Here is an 18,391-nt window from a genome sequence, read left to right as displayed (position 1 = left end):
GCTCAGCTGCTGTGCTGGGGCTCTGAGCACACAGCCCTGAGCACCAACTCTGCAGGCTCTGGCCAGTGCCAGCCCAGCCTTGTTTGTCCTTTGCACCGTGACCGCTCAGCTCTGGGATCCCGAGTGCAGATGAATGGCAAGCTCTTCGCAAAGTGCCACTGGAAACCCTACTATGGCATTGGGTTAAACAGTCCTGTGTGCTTCTCCAGCCTTTCTTCCTTCCTGATAAACATTGAAAGGATTGTACTGCTTTGTACAGGGGACTTCCTCAGCACAGGGCAAAGTAAATTTACCTGTGAAGTGCACTGATAAAGGGTTTTCATTTCACATACAGCAGCTGAAAAACTTTACCAGGTAAAATTGGTGGGGTTGATTTTTTTCCTTTGGGTTTTTTTTCCATTTCTGTGTGTGTGGGTTTGTTGGGTTTTTTTGTTAGGTTGGTTGAGTTTTTGTTGTTGTTGTTTTGGTGAGGTTTTGGGGTTTTTTTGTGTGTGCTTTTTGGGGGAAGGGGTTGGGTTTTGTTTGTTTGTGGTTTTTTTTTGTTTTGTTTTGTTTGTTTTGGTTTTTTGTTTGTTTTGTTTTGTTTTTTGTTTTTTTTGTCAGTTTATTTTTAAGAGGCAGATTCATGACCCATTTATTCCTGGTAACAAGTCTCTTGGAAGACTCAAGTAATCTGTTGTACTACTATAGACAGTAGTACTACAGTACTACTTGTTGTAGTTAAGCTATCTAACATTCCATTCATATACTAAACAAGTACTAAGCAATGTTTTGAGAAATACTAAGCCATATTAATTTTCTAGACAAAACCACAGTCAAAAACTGTACTAATGCTCCTCTACTCTTGACACCAACTTGAAGGAGGGTGGGTGCAGTCCTTTTCTGCTTGTGGAGGTATGTGCACATCACATAGCACTGTTTCACTGGAATCTCTATGGTTTAGATTATACCGGAGTTTTGAGTTTAGAGCTGAATATCTTAAATTACAAGAATTATTATTGCAAACCTGACTGCAGCTATAGTTGGTGTTCTTGGAAGATGAGAGGGCAAGTAACAAGAAGCTAACAAATTCATGCCAGTAAGTCAAGTTTCATTTGCTTTCCTTTTCCCCTCCCTTCTAAAGCTGGCTGAAATACAAGTTCCACTGTAAATGCAGTGACTAGCAAACATGGATGCCATCACAAATACAGCACTGCCAAGAGGAAGTCCTCCGTTGACTAAAACAGAGTTTCCAATAGCAACTGCAAGATATTCTGGGCACTGAACTGAAGAGATTTAGGGATATATTCTAAACAAGATGTGCTTTTTGCAGCTACATAATATGAATTGTATAACATTTGGACAAAAGGTTTTGAAGTAGTCACCACTAAGTTGTATTACGAAGGCAGAACTGGAGATTTTGGTGGCCCTTTGATGACTTTTACCTCATCAGGTAGCACTGAGCTCTCCCTGTCAAGCCTATTACCAAAGCATGGTTGAAAAAAATAAAGACACAGAGTCATTGCTACACAGCCTGGCATTGCATAGGTTCCAAGCTTTTGCTCTCAGCTGGAACAATATGAAAATATGGCCTTTTATTTTGGAAAGAGGAGACTTAATGCTTGATAATATTTTTGTGTAGCATTTGTCACTGTCAGAGCACAATACAGAACATAATGAAGTTCATTTGTTAATTAAGTAACCCATTCTCTGAAAACCTATTCTTTAATGCAACACAGTATCCGTAACATTATGAAATCATTTACTAGAACTGGAAAATTACTTTTACAAAGCTCATATTGTATGATAGCTTTTCTCCTCAACAAGCCCTTTCTTGCTGAGAGTGCAAGGCATTTAATGCAGTTACTTCCCCTGCAGAGGATTTTTAAACTTTATTTTTTAGATTTGAATATGGAAAGTACTCCCAATTTCCATTGATGCAATTCAATAGTTCTGTCAGAAACTGCTCATGCATTTTCATAGGACTAATTTATTTAACCTTTGAAGTAAACACAAACTTGTCAGAAATATTTGCAAGGTTAACTTGTAAGCTCTACTATGTGGAAATTTTGCCAAAATACAAGCAAAAAATCAGAGTGCTAAATAGTAAATTCAAAGAGATTCTAAGCAGTAATGAAAATGAGAAGGTGCTAAGCAGCCAAAGGACAAGAAAATTGTCATCAAAAAACTGAAAACAAGAAACAGGACAAATTTTCTTACAGAGAAATGCATATATTAAATACCCAAGTCTGACATTGCTGTATTAGAAGCTGCCTCAGAACAAATCTTTATATAAAACACATTTCAGCAGATGCCTTCTACACAAAAATACTGCACTGCTTGTTTTTTAGTACCTTGGAGGTAAAATGTTATGCACTAAGTAATTTTAACCTTCATTACAACTTCCCACCATTTTTAATTTTAAAATGCAACCAAGTTATACAAGATGTAGGCACAACAGAAAAAAATCCTAATGAGGCCTTAAAACTCTAGATGGCACACTCCTACAATCAAAGACTACAACAGACATACACAGGACCAACTATGATATGTTTCAACTATGATATGTTTTCCACCCAAAGCATATATAATCTAGCCACACATACTATTCTGAGGCCAGTTTGTAAATTATTACTATAAAAGGATGTGCAGTATTTCCCCAAGTTAGAATTGGATTATTTAATATAACACTACGCAATATTTGCAGTTTTGTATCTCAATAGCAATGAATTAATCTATTTTATGATTCCACATACAATCAATTCTCATGGCACAGCATCCATTCTTTCACACTCCAACCTACTTTATGGTTAAGAGTCAGATCCTACATGTTTCTTGAAGGCCTAGTCTCATGTAAAAAACAGCTCAGTTATACAAATTTTTCAAGCTTTGAAGGAAGTTTTTGTTGCTGGTTTGTTTTTAAGAAGGGATTCAGCTGTGTTTCATTACATCGAGTCTAGGATCATAATAAAGGCATTTTAATACACAGCCTTTAACCTATCCATCTATATAGATTAGGCAGTATAAAATCTTAAAGTCTAATCATCTTGGATGGTTGTAACAGCCGTGAAAACAACATTGCAATAGTGGTATTAGAATTCGCCAAGAGTACGTTGCTGCTGTTATGCAACCTTACGGAAGCTTTAGTAAATGAAATGATAGCTGTACAACTGAATTGCCACAGTACACATCTGAACAACACCCAGAATGATCAGAGGTGCAAAACACTTGAATTAGGGTGTTTGACTAATTATCTGAGTAAATGAACGAGTGCCTAAAGACAAACAGAACACAGTTTTACAGTGTGCTAGATGCTTCATGCTGATAGTGGAGCAAACACTACCCCCACTAAGTGCAAGGCAGCTGAACAAGCTCTCATGCCACCCTCACAGTGCAGCACCTCTTGCTCCACGTGGAGAAGCCAAAGCACCAGAGCATAGGGGAGCCCATACCAGAGACACAGTCCAGCAGAGAACAGCACAGAGACCCAGCTGAAATCCATCTTGTGGAACACAATGTACAAGAAAGGACACAGAAAAGGAAGAAAAAAATAAAGGGAATATGCAGACCCTGACTGGACAACTACGTGGACATAGAAGCATTTGCCCACAGAGCCACAGAAGAGAATGTCTTTGGCCTTAAGCCAGTATAACAGCACCTCTGAAGCAAAGCCCATGAGTAAGTTTTCTCCATTTCTACAGTAATAGATACCAACTCATTAAGAACACCCTTCAGAAACTTCCTTTTCTAATAAACTGTAATCATAATCATTCTTTGTATTTTCCAGAAAGTGTACCTCCATAGCATGCTTTTACACTCTTAAATATGCAAACAAAATATTTATCATATGTTATTAATCTGTGATTAATCTGTGATTGTATTTTGTGATTTCCATTGTCAAGTTCAAGAAGTCACTGTATTCTTTTTTAATCATTTAACAAGTTTATTTCTACAAATTATGGCTTACAAGCATACTGTACATACAAAAATCTAAGGAGACTGATGTGCAGCATGTCATTTCTTTATGTTGTTTATGTGGATAAGTTATTCATTTCAGTGGGTATTCATCACATTTCTTATAGCAGCAATAAATAGGCATTTTACTTTTCATAAAATGTTATTTTTTATAGCATATAATCAATACAAAATTAACTTTTAACAGCACTAGAGTAACATAACCCACAGGTCATTACAGGTTGAGTGTGGTATTGAAAAATTTCATATCAGAGCTCTGTGCCAAGCTAAGACTGAGTTATTTGCAGGGTCTCCAACATGTCTTCCACTGCCTTCAAAGAGTATTTCGTTTCTTTCTTACTGCGACCTGCAAACTAAACAGGAAAGAAATATATATATATATATATATATATATATTTGTCATATATCTGAAATTCTATGTCTAAATCCTGTGAAAATAACAGTTCTACACACCAAATATCAGTAATTAACTCTACTTACTACAAACTTAAAAGCACAAAACTAAACCTCAGAATTTTTACAAGAATACAAGTTATATCACCTTCTTCTATGAAGCAAAGAAAAAACACTTTCTGTTAAAGCAAGACAGAAAACATTCTATTTATCAAAATTTACTATAAAATAATCCAGACAAAATATAATTATATTTTATGGTCCAAAGTAACCATGAGGAATGACGTTGTACTTGGTTGTAACCCACTATTAAAACAGCAGTTTCAGAGAACATTTTCAATAAAGTCTGTGTTGATAAGAAAGAAAGAAAAAATACAGCTTAATAAATACTACTTATGGCTTTAGAAAGGAAGGGGTAGAAAGACAGGAAATGTTGACCACCCCATGTTGAACTCAAAACAGTTTTTCTAGTGATACTGACAATTCCCATCACTCATCAGCCATATCTAGCAGAGGGGATTCATTGACCAGGTTGGTCTTTAGTCAAATGAAACTCCTAACCATTTTTAATACACCTGCACTAAAAAGTTTTGTATTTCAGGTTGGGAGGGAGGGGTGGTAAAGAAATTTCAGAAAGAGTAACTAAAACTTGTTTCTAGTAAAACAGCCTATTCTCTACTTAAATGTTAACATCTAAACACTCAATAAATTTTCAATTTGAAGTTTTTTATTTCAAATACCACTGGTGTCTCGCATAGTTAGTCCTTGATTTATAATGTGTCCCTTCTCTCTTGTAATTAACTTAATTTAGCAAACTCTTCATGACCTGTTAAGAAAGATTAAGTCATCAAACTCAGGTAATATCACACCAGCAACAAGCTGCAGGACCTGTTAACCTGCTTTTGACCCCCAGGCTACAATCTAGCATTGCGATTCCCAACCAGCACTGAATTTTTAAAATAAATAATTTTGGCATAGTGAATGATAAGCTATTTCAAATCAAACAATTAGAAGAAATTTTGTTACTGTGACAACACTTTACAGCTTAGAGATGTACTGAAACCACCATATTTTCATGTTTTATATTTCCAGGTGATTAACTGGTGTACCCAGTTTTGATTCTAGTAGTACATTAAACCCATGCTTGAGGTTGTGCAGTTTCCATAGTGACATGTAAAAGTCAACTTCAGAGGAAGATTTCTTAACACACTCCAAGGAGAAAGCAGCAACTTTTGCTTATATCTGACTGAATAAAATATCCTCTCTTTGTACGCATTAAACAGACCAAATCCTTTCACAAAACAAGCAAGTTTAAAAAACACAAATCAAAAGTTTCAAGTGAAAAATTGTTTCAAACTCAAAGCATTCAGAAATTTCAATAAAAAGCACAGAAGCCTAAACATACTGTGGTCAAAAAGCACTCTTGGCAAAGCACGCAGAGAAAAGCTTCAAAATAAGAAAAATTTTACTTATTCTGGTCATGGACACTGGAACCAAAATTGACATAAGACATTAGTTTAAAAAAATGCTACTTGCTAATTTCAAGAGCAGTTGCCTTCATGATACTGACATGTAGTTTAAGCTGAACAAATAAAACCAAACTCTGCGTCATAACATCCAGAAGCACACTTGGAAATCTAATCACTTCAAATTTGCCCTGACGAACAATTATTTTGTCTATTTAGCCATTACACAGCAATTTGACTGATTGAGCTGGAATCCATTTCTTAAATCATGATTTAATTTTCTGTTTCCCAAATGGTTAGTAACAAAATCACCTCTCTCCAGCCATAAATAACATGTAGATTGCTAACACAGAAGAGTTTAGCAATGTACCCAAGAAGCATGTATCTGGAAAATTACTATGAGTAGGATCACATTAAAGATTTTTGTGAGCATTAATCAAACTTGCCTGCCTCTGCTGAAATGCTTCTACCAGAAAGCATGCTAAACCAATTACCTAATTGAAGAGCACCAGGTAGCCTTATTTTGTTTTGGTGTTAAAGTTAACTGTGACTCATGTCCTCAGTTAGAACAGACAGAAGTAATGCTCAGGATCTGCACATATGGAATGAACCAGTTTGCCAGCCATAAGGCAAAAGTAAGCTTATAATAGTAATAACAAACTTAAAACTAATTCTTTGAATAAGGATTACTTCACTAACTTCTGAAATAAAAGACTAAAATTAAATTTTATTTGGGTCTTTTTTCCACCCGGTCAATTAAATTTAAGAAGCTTGGAGCACAATTACTTTTTTTTTTTGTTTTTTCTTCAGAGGATGCGATAGCAGCCAGGAATTCCAACTCCATACAGCAGCCCTAGCTATAAAACCTTTCTGTCTTCCTGAAGAAGTTTATATTTCTCCTAGATTAGACACAGATGAGAAGTCCTAATCAGCATAGATGGTTACATAATTAATATAAGTATATTAACTAGCTGAAGTGTCAAATATCTGTGCATTTTAGAAATTTTTTAAACTGTTCTTTATCACAAGTTTTCCTGTTTTCACCAACATTGAAATAAGAGTCTATTTCTATACTCAAACGCTGCTTTCTTTAAATGACAATAAATGAAGAAGTTCCTCTGATTTCACAAAGGAATACACAGGAAAAGCAAAAATCAAGTGCCAAAGCACACTGCTTGAATGACAGAATAGATCGAAAGAAGGGGACCAATAAAAATATTTCAAGTAAATTGCATATAAAATAAATTTTAAAATAATTAAATAATTAAAAAGCAAGTATAGCCAGTCATTTGAAAAAATAAAGGTAGTTATTCAAAATTACTGAGCAAACTGTTGGCAATTCAAGTTCAAATCCAAACTGGAAAGATCTCACTGCAAGACAATTGCTCAAAAGTAACATTCTGCACTAATTACTTGTAATTTAAAGTCACAAATTAATAAAATTTGTATAGACATCCAAATCAGGATTCTAAATTCACCTTGCTCTCTAGAATGTGACCACCAGAAAAATTTCATTTAGCAGTATAAGAATGTCCAACCAATAAAACAAGCCAATATGAAACCCAACAAGCTTTTAAGGTTCTTACTTCACTTTACAGGTGGGTAATGCATGGAAAGTGGGAAGGATTTAGAGATCATAAAAATATCCAGCTTAAAACCTGTCTAGACATCCCCTCCCACTAAGTCAGGAACACTGTAAGGGCTTCCCCTGGCACAAGCGACCAAGGTTTCATCCGCAGGTCCAAATGGTGACAATTTCCAACTGCTCAGCTCACCAAGGGAACAACAAATCAACATTGAGTCATAGGGGAAACTGCCACCTAGTGCATCATCTAACACCACTTGCTGCAGCTGCTGGATGTTCTGAGCCTCTGACACAGAGGCTGGAGTAGCCAAATGCTTCTGAAACCCTGTAACAAAGTCAGGAGGGTTGGACTGCGGATGTTCTGCCCAGCTGCACTCACTAGAGCTTCTTGTGGTTCTTCTGGGAAGAAGAATGGGGATATTCACCCCATTTACTTGTCAGATCCTGGCTTGAGCTTGAGCACATTCATTTTCTCAAGAGCTGAAATTCCATGAGATTCTAATCATGCAGTGTTCTTCACTTTATATCCCAAACGGCTAACAAGAGCAGCTAAAGTAGGCTATCTATGTATCTACATCTCTATCTCTGTAACTATATCATCTATGTATGTTAGTTATGTTAACACGGCCTGTTCTGGTAAGCATCAACCAAAAATGCTTAATGTAGGATCCAAAAGAACTCCACAGAAACAGTAATAAAAATTTCAAACTAAAAGAAAAAAAAAATCAACAACCCCCCAAACCTCTAAACCCCCCCACACTTAAAAATGTCCCCAGTACCACACCACTCCCAATAGAATTCAAGTTTTATTAGAGACATTATGATGTTAATGGAAAGCCATGTGAAAAGAAGAAAACAAAAACAAAAAAACACACCAAAAAAACCCAAATAAACAAAAAACCAGGTGTGCTATCTGTATGTGAATCAGTTAACTTGAAACTGTCATAATTAAACATCCATTATAGCTAGAACCAGGAGATGCCTATGCCCAGGTCTTCTAGGCCATTCCACAACCAACACTGGTTTTAAATTTGCACACTGATGCACCCTGGAAAGGGCTGTTACCTACAAGTGCTAACAAGTCTCTACCAGTACTTTGATCTCCAGTCACAATATTTACCTAAAACGTGCAAATCCGCTCTAATCTAAGCACGTATTTTTTCTAAGATGTAAAACATGAGATACTGTTTTTTACTAAAAATTCACACGTCTTTTAAAACTCATTTTGTTCTGTCAATTATGACTCCGTGGTGTATTCCATTCTTTGACTTATTTTGTGTGTTTGGTTGTTTTGGTTGGATTTGTGTTAGCATTTTTTTTGTTTCTTTGGGTTGTTTTTGTTGTTGCTGGGTATTTTGTTGTTGCTGGTTTTTGTGGTTTTATTTGGTTTTTTGTTTGGTTTGAATCCTGCAATACTTGAGTTTTCCATCTGAGCTGCACTTACAGAAATGTCAGGCATACTTCAAGTCAAAAGAAGCCTTGGTTATTCATGAAACATCAGACAAAGTAGTTAACTCATACACACCTTACCATCATGATCAGGTAAATGGTTTATTAATGAAAAGCAGAGCAATTTAAAGAGCAGCAGAGCAATAGGCACATAACTATAAAATGCTTCATTATATCCCCAGGGATACAATGCTCTTCACTGTACAGTCTGAAGTTACAGGGCCAATTAGGAGAAATGGAAAATACCTCTAAGTTGGAATATATCAAAAACACATCAGCCACAAGGACCTTCATGCTTGGCAAGAAACTGAAATGCAGTATGTATTAACAAACTGCACTGGCTGTAAAAGGAAAATCAAATTTGAATTCCATAATAGATGGTGCTTGTAAAAAGGCCATTTGGTAATATTAACTGTGAAATTGTAGCAACAAGAAAAAAATTAAATATTGGGTTACAATACTGAAATATTGCAGAGAAAAAGAAGTGTTACATGTATACAAAGTCTTTACATTTAATATCAATGCTTTTCATTAAAAAAAAAAAATAAGTTGTGGGGAGAATCAGACAGTATGATGTTGATGTCCAGGATCACTTATATATAAACTTTGATTGGCAGATCATTAAGAATAGCTGTAAGGGACTCAAATAGACATAATATATTTGGGATACACAGAGAGCAGAGCCTATGAGCCAAAACATGTTTTCATTCATAGTTATAGAAAGAAATAGAGGCTTATAATACAATAGGAAATATTTTTCAGAAAGTTGAAAAGACTCCCAATGACTTCAGCATGCTTTAATTATGGCCTACAAAGTCTATGTTTTCACAAATCAATGAGCACTTTTCTGCAAAACTACACAAAACCAACTTCAGTCACAAATAGTAAGGCAATTAAATATGATTTTGAGTTAGAGTAAACTCAAGGACAACAAAAATCCTAGAATTTCCATTTGTTTTCTAGTTAAAAAAAAAAAGGAATAACAAAGTCACTGTAAGAATTAAGTTATACCAAGTTTTACCAAAATAGCTGTAGAACCAAGTCTTGAAGGTCAATATTACAATAATGTACATTCAGTTAATGTTAGTAGCAAAAAATCTGTTTTAAGCTAATAACTAAATTATAATAATTAATAACTGTAAAATATCAACCTTATATTAATTAAGCTTTCCAGGAAATCAAACAGAAACAGAATATAAAAAATCCAAGTAGATTATGCTGATTTACATGTTATATTTAACCTCTTGAACAGCAGCTGATTGAAGTGCAGAAAAGAACTTTAGAGAATGTTAAGAGTATCACAAAGCAATCAAGTACTAACCTGGTAGGCTCTGTTTATTTGGTTTGCTGCCCAGCTGGCATACTTCATATTATCTTTTTTCATTTTTGCACTTGCTTTTGGATTGGAAGCAATATGACTGGCAGACTAGGAACACAATAAAATAAAAACAAAACCCAGTGTAATTTCAAAGTTTATGCTCATGAAATAAGCTGAGAACATTCAGCGTCCTTACTGTCCAAGCTTCATGCACAGCGATAGTGGAAAAAGACAAAAAAATTTTAAAAGTTACTGGCATTAGAATTAGCTAGACTTTTTAAACTACTGTTCTATTTAAAGCTACATTAGACTTCAGTTCAGTTCTGTTAAGAACCAAACCTGGACATGATCAGTTAATCCAATTTGCTTTTCCTAAAGTGAGAGTCATGAATTAGCTTTCCACGTTCAATTTGTTATCATAAACAATATAAAATACATCAATTGTATGCCCAAAGTGCCATTAAAAACATGACACTTTTCCCTGCAGCATCAGAAAACACATTTTAAAAGCAGATAAGACTCTACATAAAATATGCCCACCCTCACCTGAAAGGATAAAAAATATTACTTAAGAACCAAAGAGTTTTTTACCTATATAAATAAATCCACTATGAAAGGAATCACTGCTACTGTGCTGGTCTTTTTCAGCAGTTCATCATCCTCTAGAGAGGAGCATGTCTTTAAATCCTTTTTCAAGAAGTTACCCTTCTGTGCCAGTAACTATAACTCTTTTGAAAATACAGGCAAGACTTAAAGGTTCAGAGCACTTCAGTAAGGAGCAGTTACCAGCACAAAATCACCCATGCTCCAAATGCAGGTAAAATGCTCCATAGTTTTAAAACAGTGTTAATAATCTGAGCTATTAGGCTAAAAATCAGGGGGAAAAAACGAAACAGCAAAGGGTAAAGGATAATATATATGCATAAACTTATTCAGAATGATAAAATGGAAAATATACAATCATGCTTACCATGTAAAGTCCAAATAGAGCTCTCATATTTCTGTTGTTAAGCTTCAGTGCTTGTGCAAAATACTTTCTTGACAGCTCAAGGTTTTCAAGCCCCCCCTGAGTGTATTTAACCTGTAAAAATGGTAAGCTCCTGAAACTTGCATGTCATTCATACCTCAAGCATTCACTCTGAAGTAAAGATATTACAAAAATTCACTCCAAGTTTGTTTCATATGACATTTCAAATCAGGCAAGTCTTATCAAAAGCCAAATACTGGCCCGGGAGAAATACAAGTTCTTCACAATATATACATTTAAAAATATTTAACTATAGAAGAGAAAAAGCCCAGGATTAATTGAATTAATGCATTGCTGCAAGATTAAAAAGTGATTATTTTTCACCTATAAATACTTCAAACCTTGGGATTGTCTCTTATGAAAAGTAGAATAAACTTTAAATTCTGACTACTAAGAATCCATAGTGACACCATGCTCCCACGGCATGCTGAAAACAATTCACAAAACAACACAATGCCTATCATTATGTATTCAAAATAGCACACGAAGTTTAGAGGATTACTCCTTTGTTTTCCTATTTATTTTTCCAGATATTAGATCAACAAAAAGAGGCATAAATACTAGAAGATATGCTTCAAAGTCTTTCTATGAGAAACCTACTTAGACTTTCAAGTTTTAATGTCAGTCCAATTTTATCTACGTTAACTAAACATATTTAACCCATTCTAAGCAGTTAACAGTATAATTTAGGAAAAAAAATAATAATCTGAAAAAAAAAATCTGTAAAAACAAGATGAATTCAAATGGCTAACACCTTGAGCTAAAACTTCTAATTTCACCTCTATTTTTTACCTCTCTTCCACTTGTGCTCCTTCAGGCAGAACTTGGTATGTGGATTCCAAGATCTGAGTCCATAGTAACAGGCAATATATCATAACCTTCTAGGCAGCATTGCTGTAGAAAAGTTTAACTTCTCATGCACTTAATTTGAAAAGTGCATAAAAACTTCCACAAGAAGAGTTCATTTAAAATTAGCTTTTATCTTCAATAATTCCTGCCCTAACTCTTATATTTAGCTTAATCACACTGTGACTGAGTCACTAAGTAAGAAAACACAGTTTTCAGAACATGTTCAGTTCTATGAGATGTTAGCATTCTCTGTGAACTCTTTTAAATCTCCTAGGGAAAAATTAAAGAAACCATTTTCACCACTTCTGTAACATAAAACAGAAAATGTAATCAAACATAATTGATTTTTCTGAAATACCTACTTCAGCATATTGTTGACAATATAAGTGGTTGTGTGGATTAGTCATCATAAGCTCCTCTAAGCAGAAGGCAGCCTTTGCATAGCTGAGGAATACAGAAAACAGTGATAAAATGAAACATGAGTACACAGCTCTTTGCTTCAGTATTTTTACAGCACAATTAAAGTCTTACCTTCCCCCCATAAAATCACATTCACAATTAATAAAAACATTTCATTTTAAAACAGTGTTTAGAACCAAGTTACCATTTTTACATCATAGATGGGGAAAAATACACGAAATATAATGGTCTAGGTACAAATGGAATAGCTCATGAAAAGCCTTTAATTTACTAATCTCTTATTAATAGGTGCCATTTTGTATCAGAAAGAATGATGAGTAGAAAGCATTATTAGGTACTGTAAGACACTGAACTGAGATGACAAAATAATTATTTTTTTCCTAAGAAAATTCAGCTACCTGAGGATTCATAAACATAGATACTGATCACACCATTTACAGTCAATTAACTTTACCTGCCAACAGTCAACCACAGAACTGAGATTAAAAAAAATCCCAAAACAACACAATAAGAACAGTTCTAAAATTCAAACAGTTTGAGTCAGTGTATGAAAACAGCATCAGACCTCTGCAAATGGGCCATTTGAAAAGGCTAGTCCTTGAGATTTTTAGTGAAAGCTTTCAGAAACAATTAAGAAGTCAACCTCAAAATACAGGTTTATTGAGAAGAATCTTAGCTTGGTAGTCTTTCAAATAATAGAATTGTCTGCAGAATTCGCATTGTCTAGAGATATGTGATAGCACTATTGCACAGTTTATGTGATATGATTCCAAAGTTCTGAGATACAAGGCTTATAATGACAGTGTGGGTAGATATTTAATATCGCAGTAAAAGCAATTTAGCAATTATGAGACCGTATTAAACCAAATTATCTGCAAAATCTTGTATCCTAAAATAAAGATGTTTTGGTTTTCTCCAGAGCATGTTATGATAGCCATGTATCTACATCATTTATTAATCTGGAGATAAAAGGGCAGCCACCTCATTCCCCAAAAGCAGAAGCCAGAGTCCTCATCGCAGAACAGGAGAGAACTGAGAACCATGCAAACCTTGTACGTGTGTTTATGAACAACAAGAGCATGGTGATTTCACAAGCTCTGTGACTTGTGACCCTGAAAAAAACATATAAGCTGATGCATTGCCTTCTCTTTTAAAACTTAACTTTTAGTTCCTTTTAGCCAAGAGCCCAATTTTTCCCTATTATCAAAATAATGATAATGATGCTCATGGAAGTAGAGTGAGGACAGTGAATTCTTTCCATGAACTGTAGTTCTACATATTGCTTTTTATTTGATTTACAGACCAAAACAAATACAAGCTAAAGCAATTTTTTTCTTGGTTTTTACTGCACAATTTCATAATAAATACTATAGCAAAAAAGCTCCAACTCAATAATGGAATACGTATGTTTGCATCACTCTATCATTCACTTCTGTACTGACAGATTTGACAAGCTTAAATATCTTTCTAGCCAATTTTTTTTTAAGTAGCCGTTTTCTTGGAAAAGTGGCTGGTAGATTTCCTCAAACAAATGGAAGTCCAGGTATCAAAATTCTAGTTTATTCCTGAAGTCATCATTTAAAAGAGTTTAATGACTATTTTCTTTGAGAATGAGGTGCAAGTAGAGGTGACTGGGGAATAATTTTTTTCATCACAGTGAGAATGGCTATTTCTTCCTTGACAATTTGATTTTTTTACTACCCTCTGAAAAGGAAAGAAGGAAACAATGTGATATAATTCAGGCTGGGCTGAAGAACCAAAGAAAGAGGGGGAAAAAAAGATACGCCTTTGGGTGGAGGTTTGAATTAATGCTGTGATATTAGAAAACCTGCACTAAGGCTTTGAGCTAATCCTCTCACACTGGGATTTCCTCCTGTCACTACAGCAATAAAAAAAGCTAACAAAAACATTAAATATCCAATAAGCAAGTTCCTACAACATTCAGCATTCTTGATCGCATTGGCTTTTGTACCCCGGCGACCAGATGCCTCCAACTTTGGATCCATGTTTTGCTTTGTGGGGTTTTTTTTTAAAGGTTACTAAAAGTTCTGGGAGAGGTAGGCTAGAAGAAAATTGGAATATTGGTTGCTGTGATCAATTGATTTTAGAAGTGAAGAATTTAACATCTCTAACAAGTAAAATACGTAACTTGAATGAAAAGTGATGGGAAATAAGTGCTGCTCTCTGCTGCACTCAAACCACTTCTTTTTAAAATCAGATTTTTAAAAATTACTGAAACATACAGGTAATTAAATAAACTATTTTTATTTAAAAAAAAATGCCTTCTTAAGGTATTTGGTAGACAAATAAGCTTGGTAATTATTTCCAATTGAGGCCTAGTATATTGGAAATGAGACAGCATACTTTGTAACACTAGTCCTTAAAAAAAATCTGTAAGGTTTTGACTTACACAGAGTGGGTTTCAAATTAACAGTTTTTATGTGGACTTGGCAAACAACTTACTCATGTTCATTGATGTAAAGTTCTGCAAGTTCATGCCAAGCTTCTTGGTCACCAACAAATCTGTATAGAGAATACAAGAGAGGGAAAAAGAAAAAAAGAAAGAATGTGCAAGGGATTCTGAAAATGACTAGCACTGAAGCAAAAGCGTAAATGAAATGCAAATTCCACTTTAATTAAAAAGATTTATCAGAATAGCAAAACACAATCCGTATTCTTGCAAGACACTCACTGTTCCAGATACTCATTCAGCTCTCGGATGGCCTCGAGATTTTTCCCCTGGGCTTTTCGAATGGCAATCTTACGCTTTCTTGCTGCCTATGGGTTGACATTAATAAAGGATTAGGCCTCATAATTCCCTGGGTTTTTGTAAGGAAAGCAATTTGACTGTGCAAATTATTATCTCAATACCAGTGGAATTCCACTGCAGAGACACTGCTAGGTTGAAGTTTATAAACATACCCTATGACATCCCATCGAGAGACTCAAAACCTCTTCTTACAATCACATTATGTATGCTTTTCTTTGGAGGCACAAGCTGTATGCATTATTTCATTCAAATAAATGACTGTCCAGATTCTGATAATTACAAAACAGCAGGGGATGCTAATCTTCAGCCATTCCAACGACCCCCACCTTGTCATTCACAAGATCCATGACTGTAGAAGAGAAATGGTCCTACAGAATCCCACAGATGTATCTTGGTTGAATCTGTATAAGTATGGCTTTCAGCCATTATAAAATATTCTTGTTGGAGTGCTGAACGGCACCTTTAACTAATGCTAAATACACACCAATTTCCTAAACAAGTCTCTCATCATTCTTGGAGTACAAAGTTGGCTCTGCAATGTAAAGGGAATACAGAACAGCCATTTTAATGGCAAAAACTGAGCAGTACTTTGATATGTGGGTAGAAAATACATTTCAATTTAAACAATATAAAAACGAGTTGCAACAATTAAAAGTTATTTAAATTTTGAAGTCCATAAAAGTTGTCAGAGACCAAAAGGAGGAAAGATATAGAGGATTTTAATATCTGATTATTCTGTACTTTAATCCAATCTTCCAGCTTCTGAATTATGCTGGTTACAGTTTTCAGGCCTGTAGGTGTGGTCAGTCTTACAGATTATTCTGAGCTGGAAGGGACCCACAAGGATCTCATCTAGTCCAACTCTTAGAAGAATGGTTCAAACAAGAGATTGAACCTGTGACCTTGGTGTTATCAGCACCAGGCTCAAACCAGCTGAACACCAACATACACTTGAGGTGTGATTCAAAACAAAGGAATCTTCTCAGCTGGGAGCAAAACGCACATCTCAGCCAGCCTGAAAGTCATCAGAGCAGAAATCTGACAGAATGGAAGGAAAATACAATTCCAGCATAACATAACTCAAAAAAGGAATGCTATCAGCTTACTTCCTTGCCTCTAATCCCTCTGCTCTTGGGTGACACAACCACTGTGGTCAGATGGGAGACAACAGTCAGTCCGTGATGTCTACAGGTACACACACTCTCTTGTATGTCACTTCTCCAGGAGATAATATTAATGACAAAAATATAAAAGCACACTTCTCTGGTAATTAAGTCCCACTGTTTATCGCCTTCATAGCTCTCATCCTATTTCATATCTTATTAAGAGTTTATAAGAGTTGGGTATCACCTTTCAGAAGCCTTGACAGGACAACAACAAAATCTTAAACAATTTCAGTCCTTGCATTTCAGATGGCTCTGAAATAAATGTATTCATGATGTACCCTTAGTTCACTCACATATACCCTGCAAGAGTTCCTGTATATTTACATTTTAAACATAACTACTCTCCTAAATAATTTTTTATCCTTCAATCCATTTGAACAAATCAATTGCTTCCAAAACAAGAGTGGTACATTAGTTCATGCACCAAAACAGAAAAGCTAGAAATGCTTTTGACATTACGTTCACTCTTTTCTTTCTATTCATCCCCATTATGTCCCCTACAAACACATATTCAATGGAAATTCAGTGAAAACAACTCAAGTGAGGAAAAAATATTTCACCCTTCTGATTAAATGTAAGACAAAGTCAGAGAGAAGACTCATCAGGGGCCAAACTAGAACACAAGCCGTGTGGTTTCCACAGCTTCTTTGTCAAACTGCAACCTGTGAAGTTATATACATCATTCTACTTTTAGTGGGAGACATCTGGCTAAAAGCCATAACTGGAAATTTAAACTGCTGACACATTTATCACTGTAACAATAACACACTCTCCATTTTATTTTTGCTTTTTAAAAAATAAAGACAACAGCATAATTAAACTTATTCTCTTTAAATTAAAAAAGAATAATCCCACATGCTTATCATGCTGCTATAACAAACAAAACCACAAAAAACAACCAAAAAAACCTCAACCAAAACCATTGTCTGCTGCCACATTTTATGGAGTTCTCAAAGCATTTGTAAAGCAGGTCACCCCCTTCTTTGGTGGGAACACAGGACAGTGTTAACCCACTACCCAAAGCTGACATTATACACAGCCCAGTGACCTGCCCACTGAGCCTGAAACAGGAAAAGAGGGAAAGTGGGGATAACAGCCTGCACAGCCAAAGGAATGCATCAACCAATTACAGCCTAGGAAAACAGAAGGGTTTTTGCAGGTAACAGACTATCAACTTTAAAATTGTAGCTTTTTAAATGTAGCTCTTGGATTAACAACTGGGTTATATTCAAAATTTAAAGAAATCAAGAGCTTGGTTAAAGTAAACCCTTGAGAACTAAAATAATCTATTAACTATATAAAATCAAACAATGCATAGGACAACTTGATTTGCAATGGTAAACAGGAACAGTCTACATAAGTCACTCTCCGTTTCTAATGCAACTCCTTCAATTGCATCCAAGTCAGTCCTCCAAGAGTATGGAAATAGATTTTTTTTTTTTCCATAGCTGCTTTATTTTTTAACCACAGCACTCCGAAGTAACATAAATCACAACATCCTCAAGACATTAATTTATGAAAAGCTACAACTATTTCTAGTCACAAATATAAGCTGATGTTTATCTATAGCAAGTATATAATAAAATGCAATCAAATAACAAGGACAAAAGCATTAGACATAATTAACATATTCTGGTGGTAGCACTTAGGAATTTAGCTACATAAACATTTGACAGAATCTCCCTGCTGCACCAAATCCCAAGAAATTTCTTTAAAATTACACTTTTACAACATTTAAACTTCCCTTTTTTATCTACCTTCCTCATCTCCTAAAATATAGCAGCATCTGGGCTTGGAATTTGCACTCTCTTCACCCTCAAAAGGCTAGGAGATAAGTTTATTTACAGAGAACTCCAAGTTTACAAAAGAGAGGCTCAGCCACTCAAAACAGCACTGACATCCTGAGGAAGAACAAAATGTTGTCTAGTAGCACAAAATTTCTGGAAGTCTTTTTAAAACCACTGGAAATAATTCAGTGAGGATGCAGAGGTTTT

The 18,391-nt window shown here is 35.1% G+C and overlaps 1 protein-coding gene across 2 annotated transcripts in view; it reads right to left on the bottom strand.

Annotated features, from left to right (window-relative positions):
- Positions 1 to 3,941: 3,941 nt before the first annotated feature.
- Positions 3,942 to 18,391, bottom strand: part of EMC2 (ER membrane protein complex subunit 2) — a 36,598-nt gene continuing 22,148 nt past the window's right edge. For both annotated transcript variants that reach the window (XM_062503435.1, XM_062503444.1), the window contains 6 exons: positions 15,154 to 15,239; positions 14,925 to 14,984; positions 12,404 to 12,485; positions 11,136 to 11,246; positions 10,169 to 10,273; positions 3,942 to 4,307 (listed from right to left, as the gene is read on the bottom strand). In XM_062503435.1, coding sequence (XP_062359419.1) covers positions 4,221 to 4,307; positions 10,169 to 10,273; positions 11,136 to 11,246; positions 12,404 to 12,485; positions 14,925 to 14,984; positions 15,154 to 15,239 — 531 coding nt within the window. In that variant the 3' untranslated portion in view covers positions 3,942 to 4,220. The remainder of the gene's footprint in view (positions 4,308 to 10,168; positions 10,274 to 11,135; positions 11,247 to 12,403; positions 12,486 to 14,924; positions 14,985 to 15,153; positions 15,240 to 18,391) is intronic.

This window comes from Cinclus cinclus, chromosome 1, assembly GCF_963662255.1.
Source record: "Cinclus cinclus chromosome 1, bCinCin1.1, whole genome shotgun sequence".
NCBI classification, from domain to species: Eukaryota; Metazoa; Chordata; class Aves; order Passeriformes; family Cinclidae; genus Cinclus; species Cinclus cinclus.
Note: the sequence above shows the minus strand (reverse complement) of the source record. Positions and strands in the feature narration are given on the sequence as shown.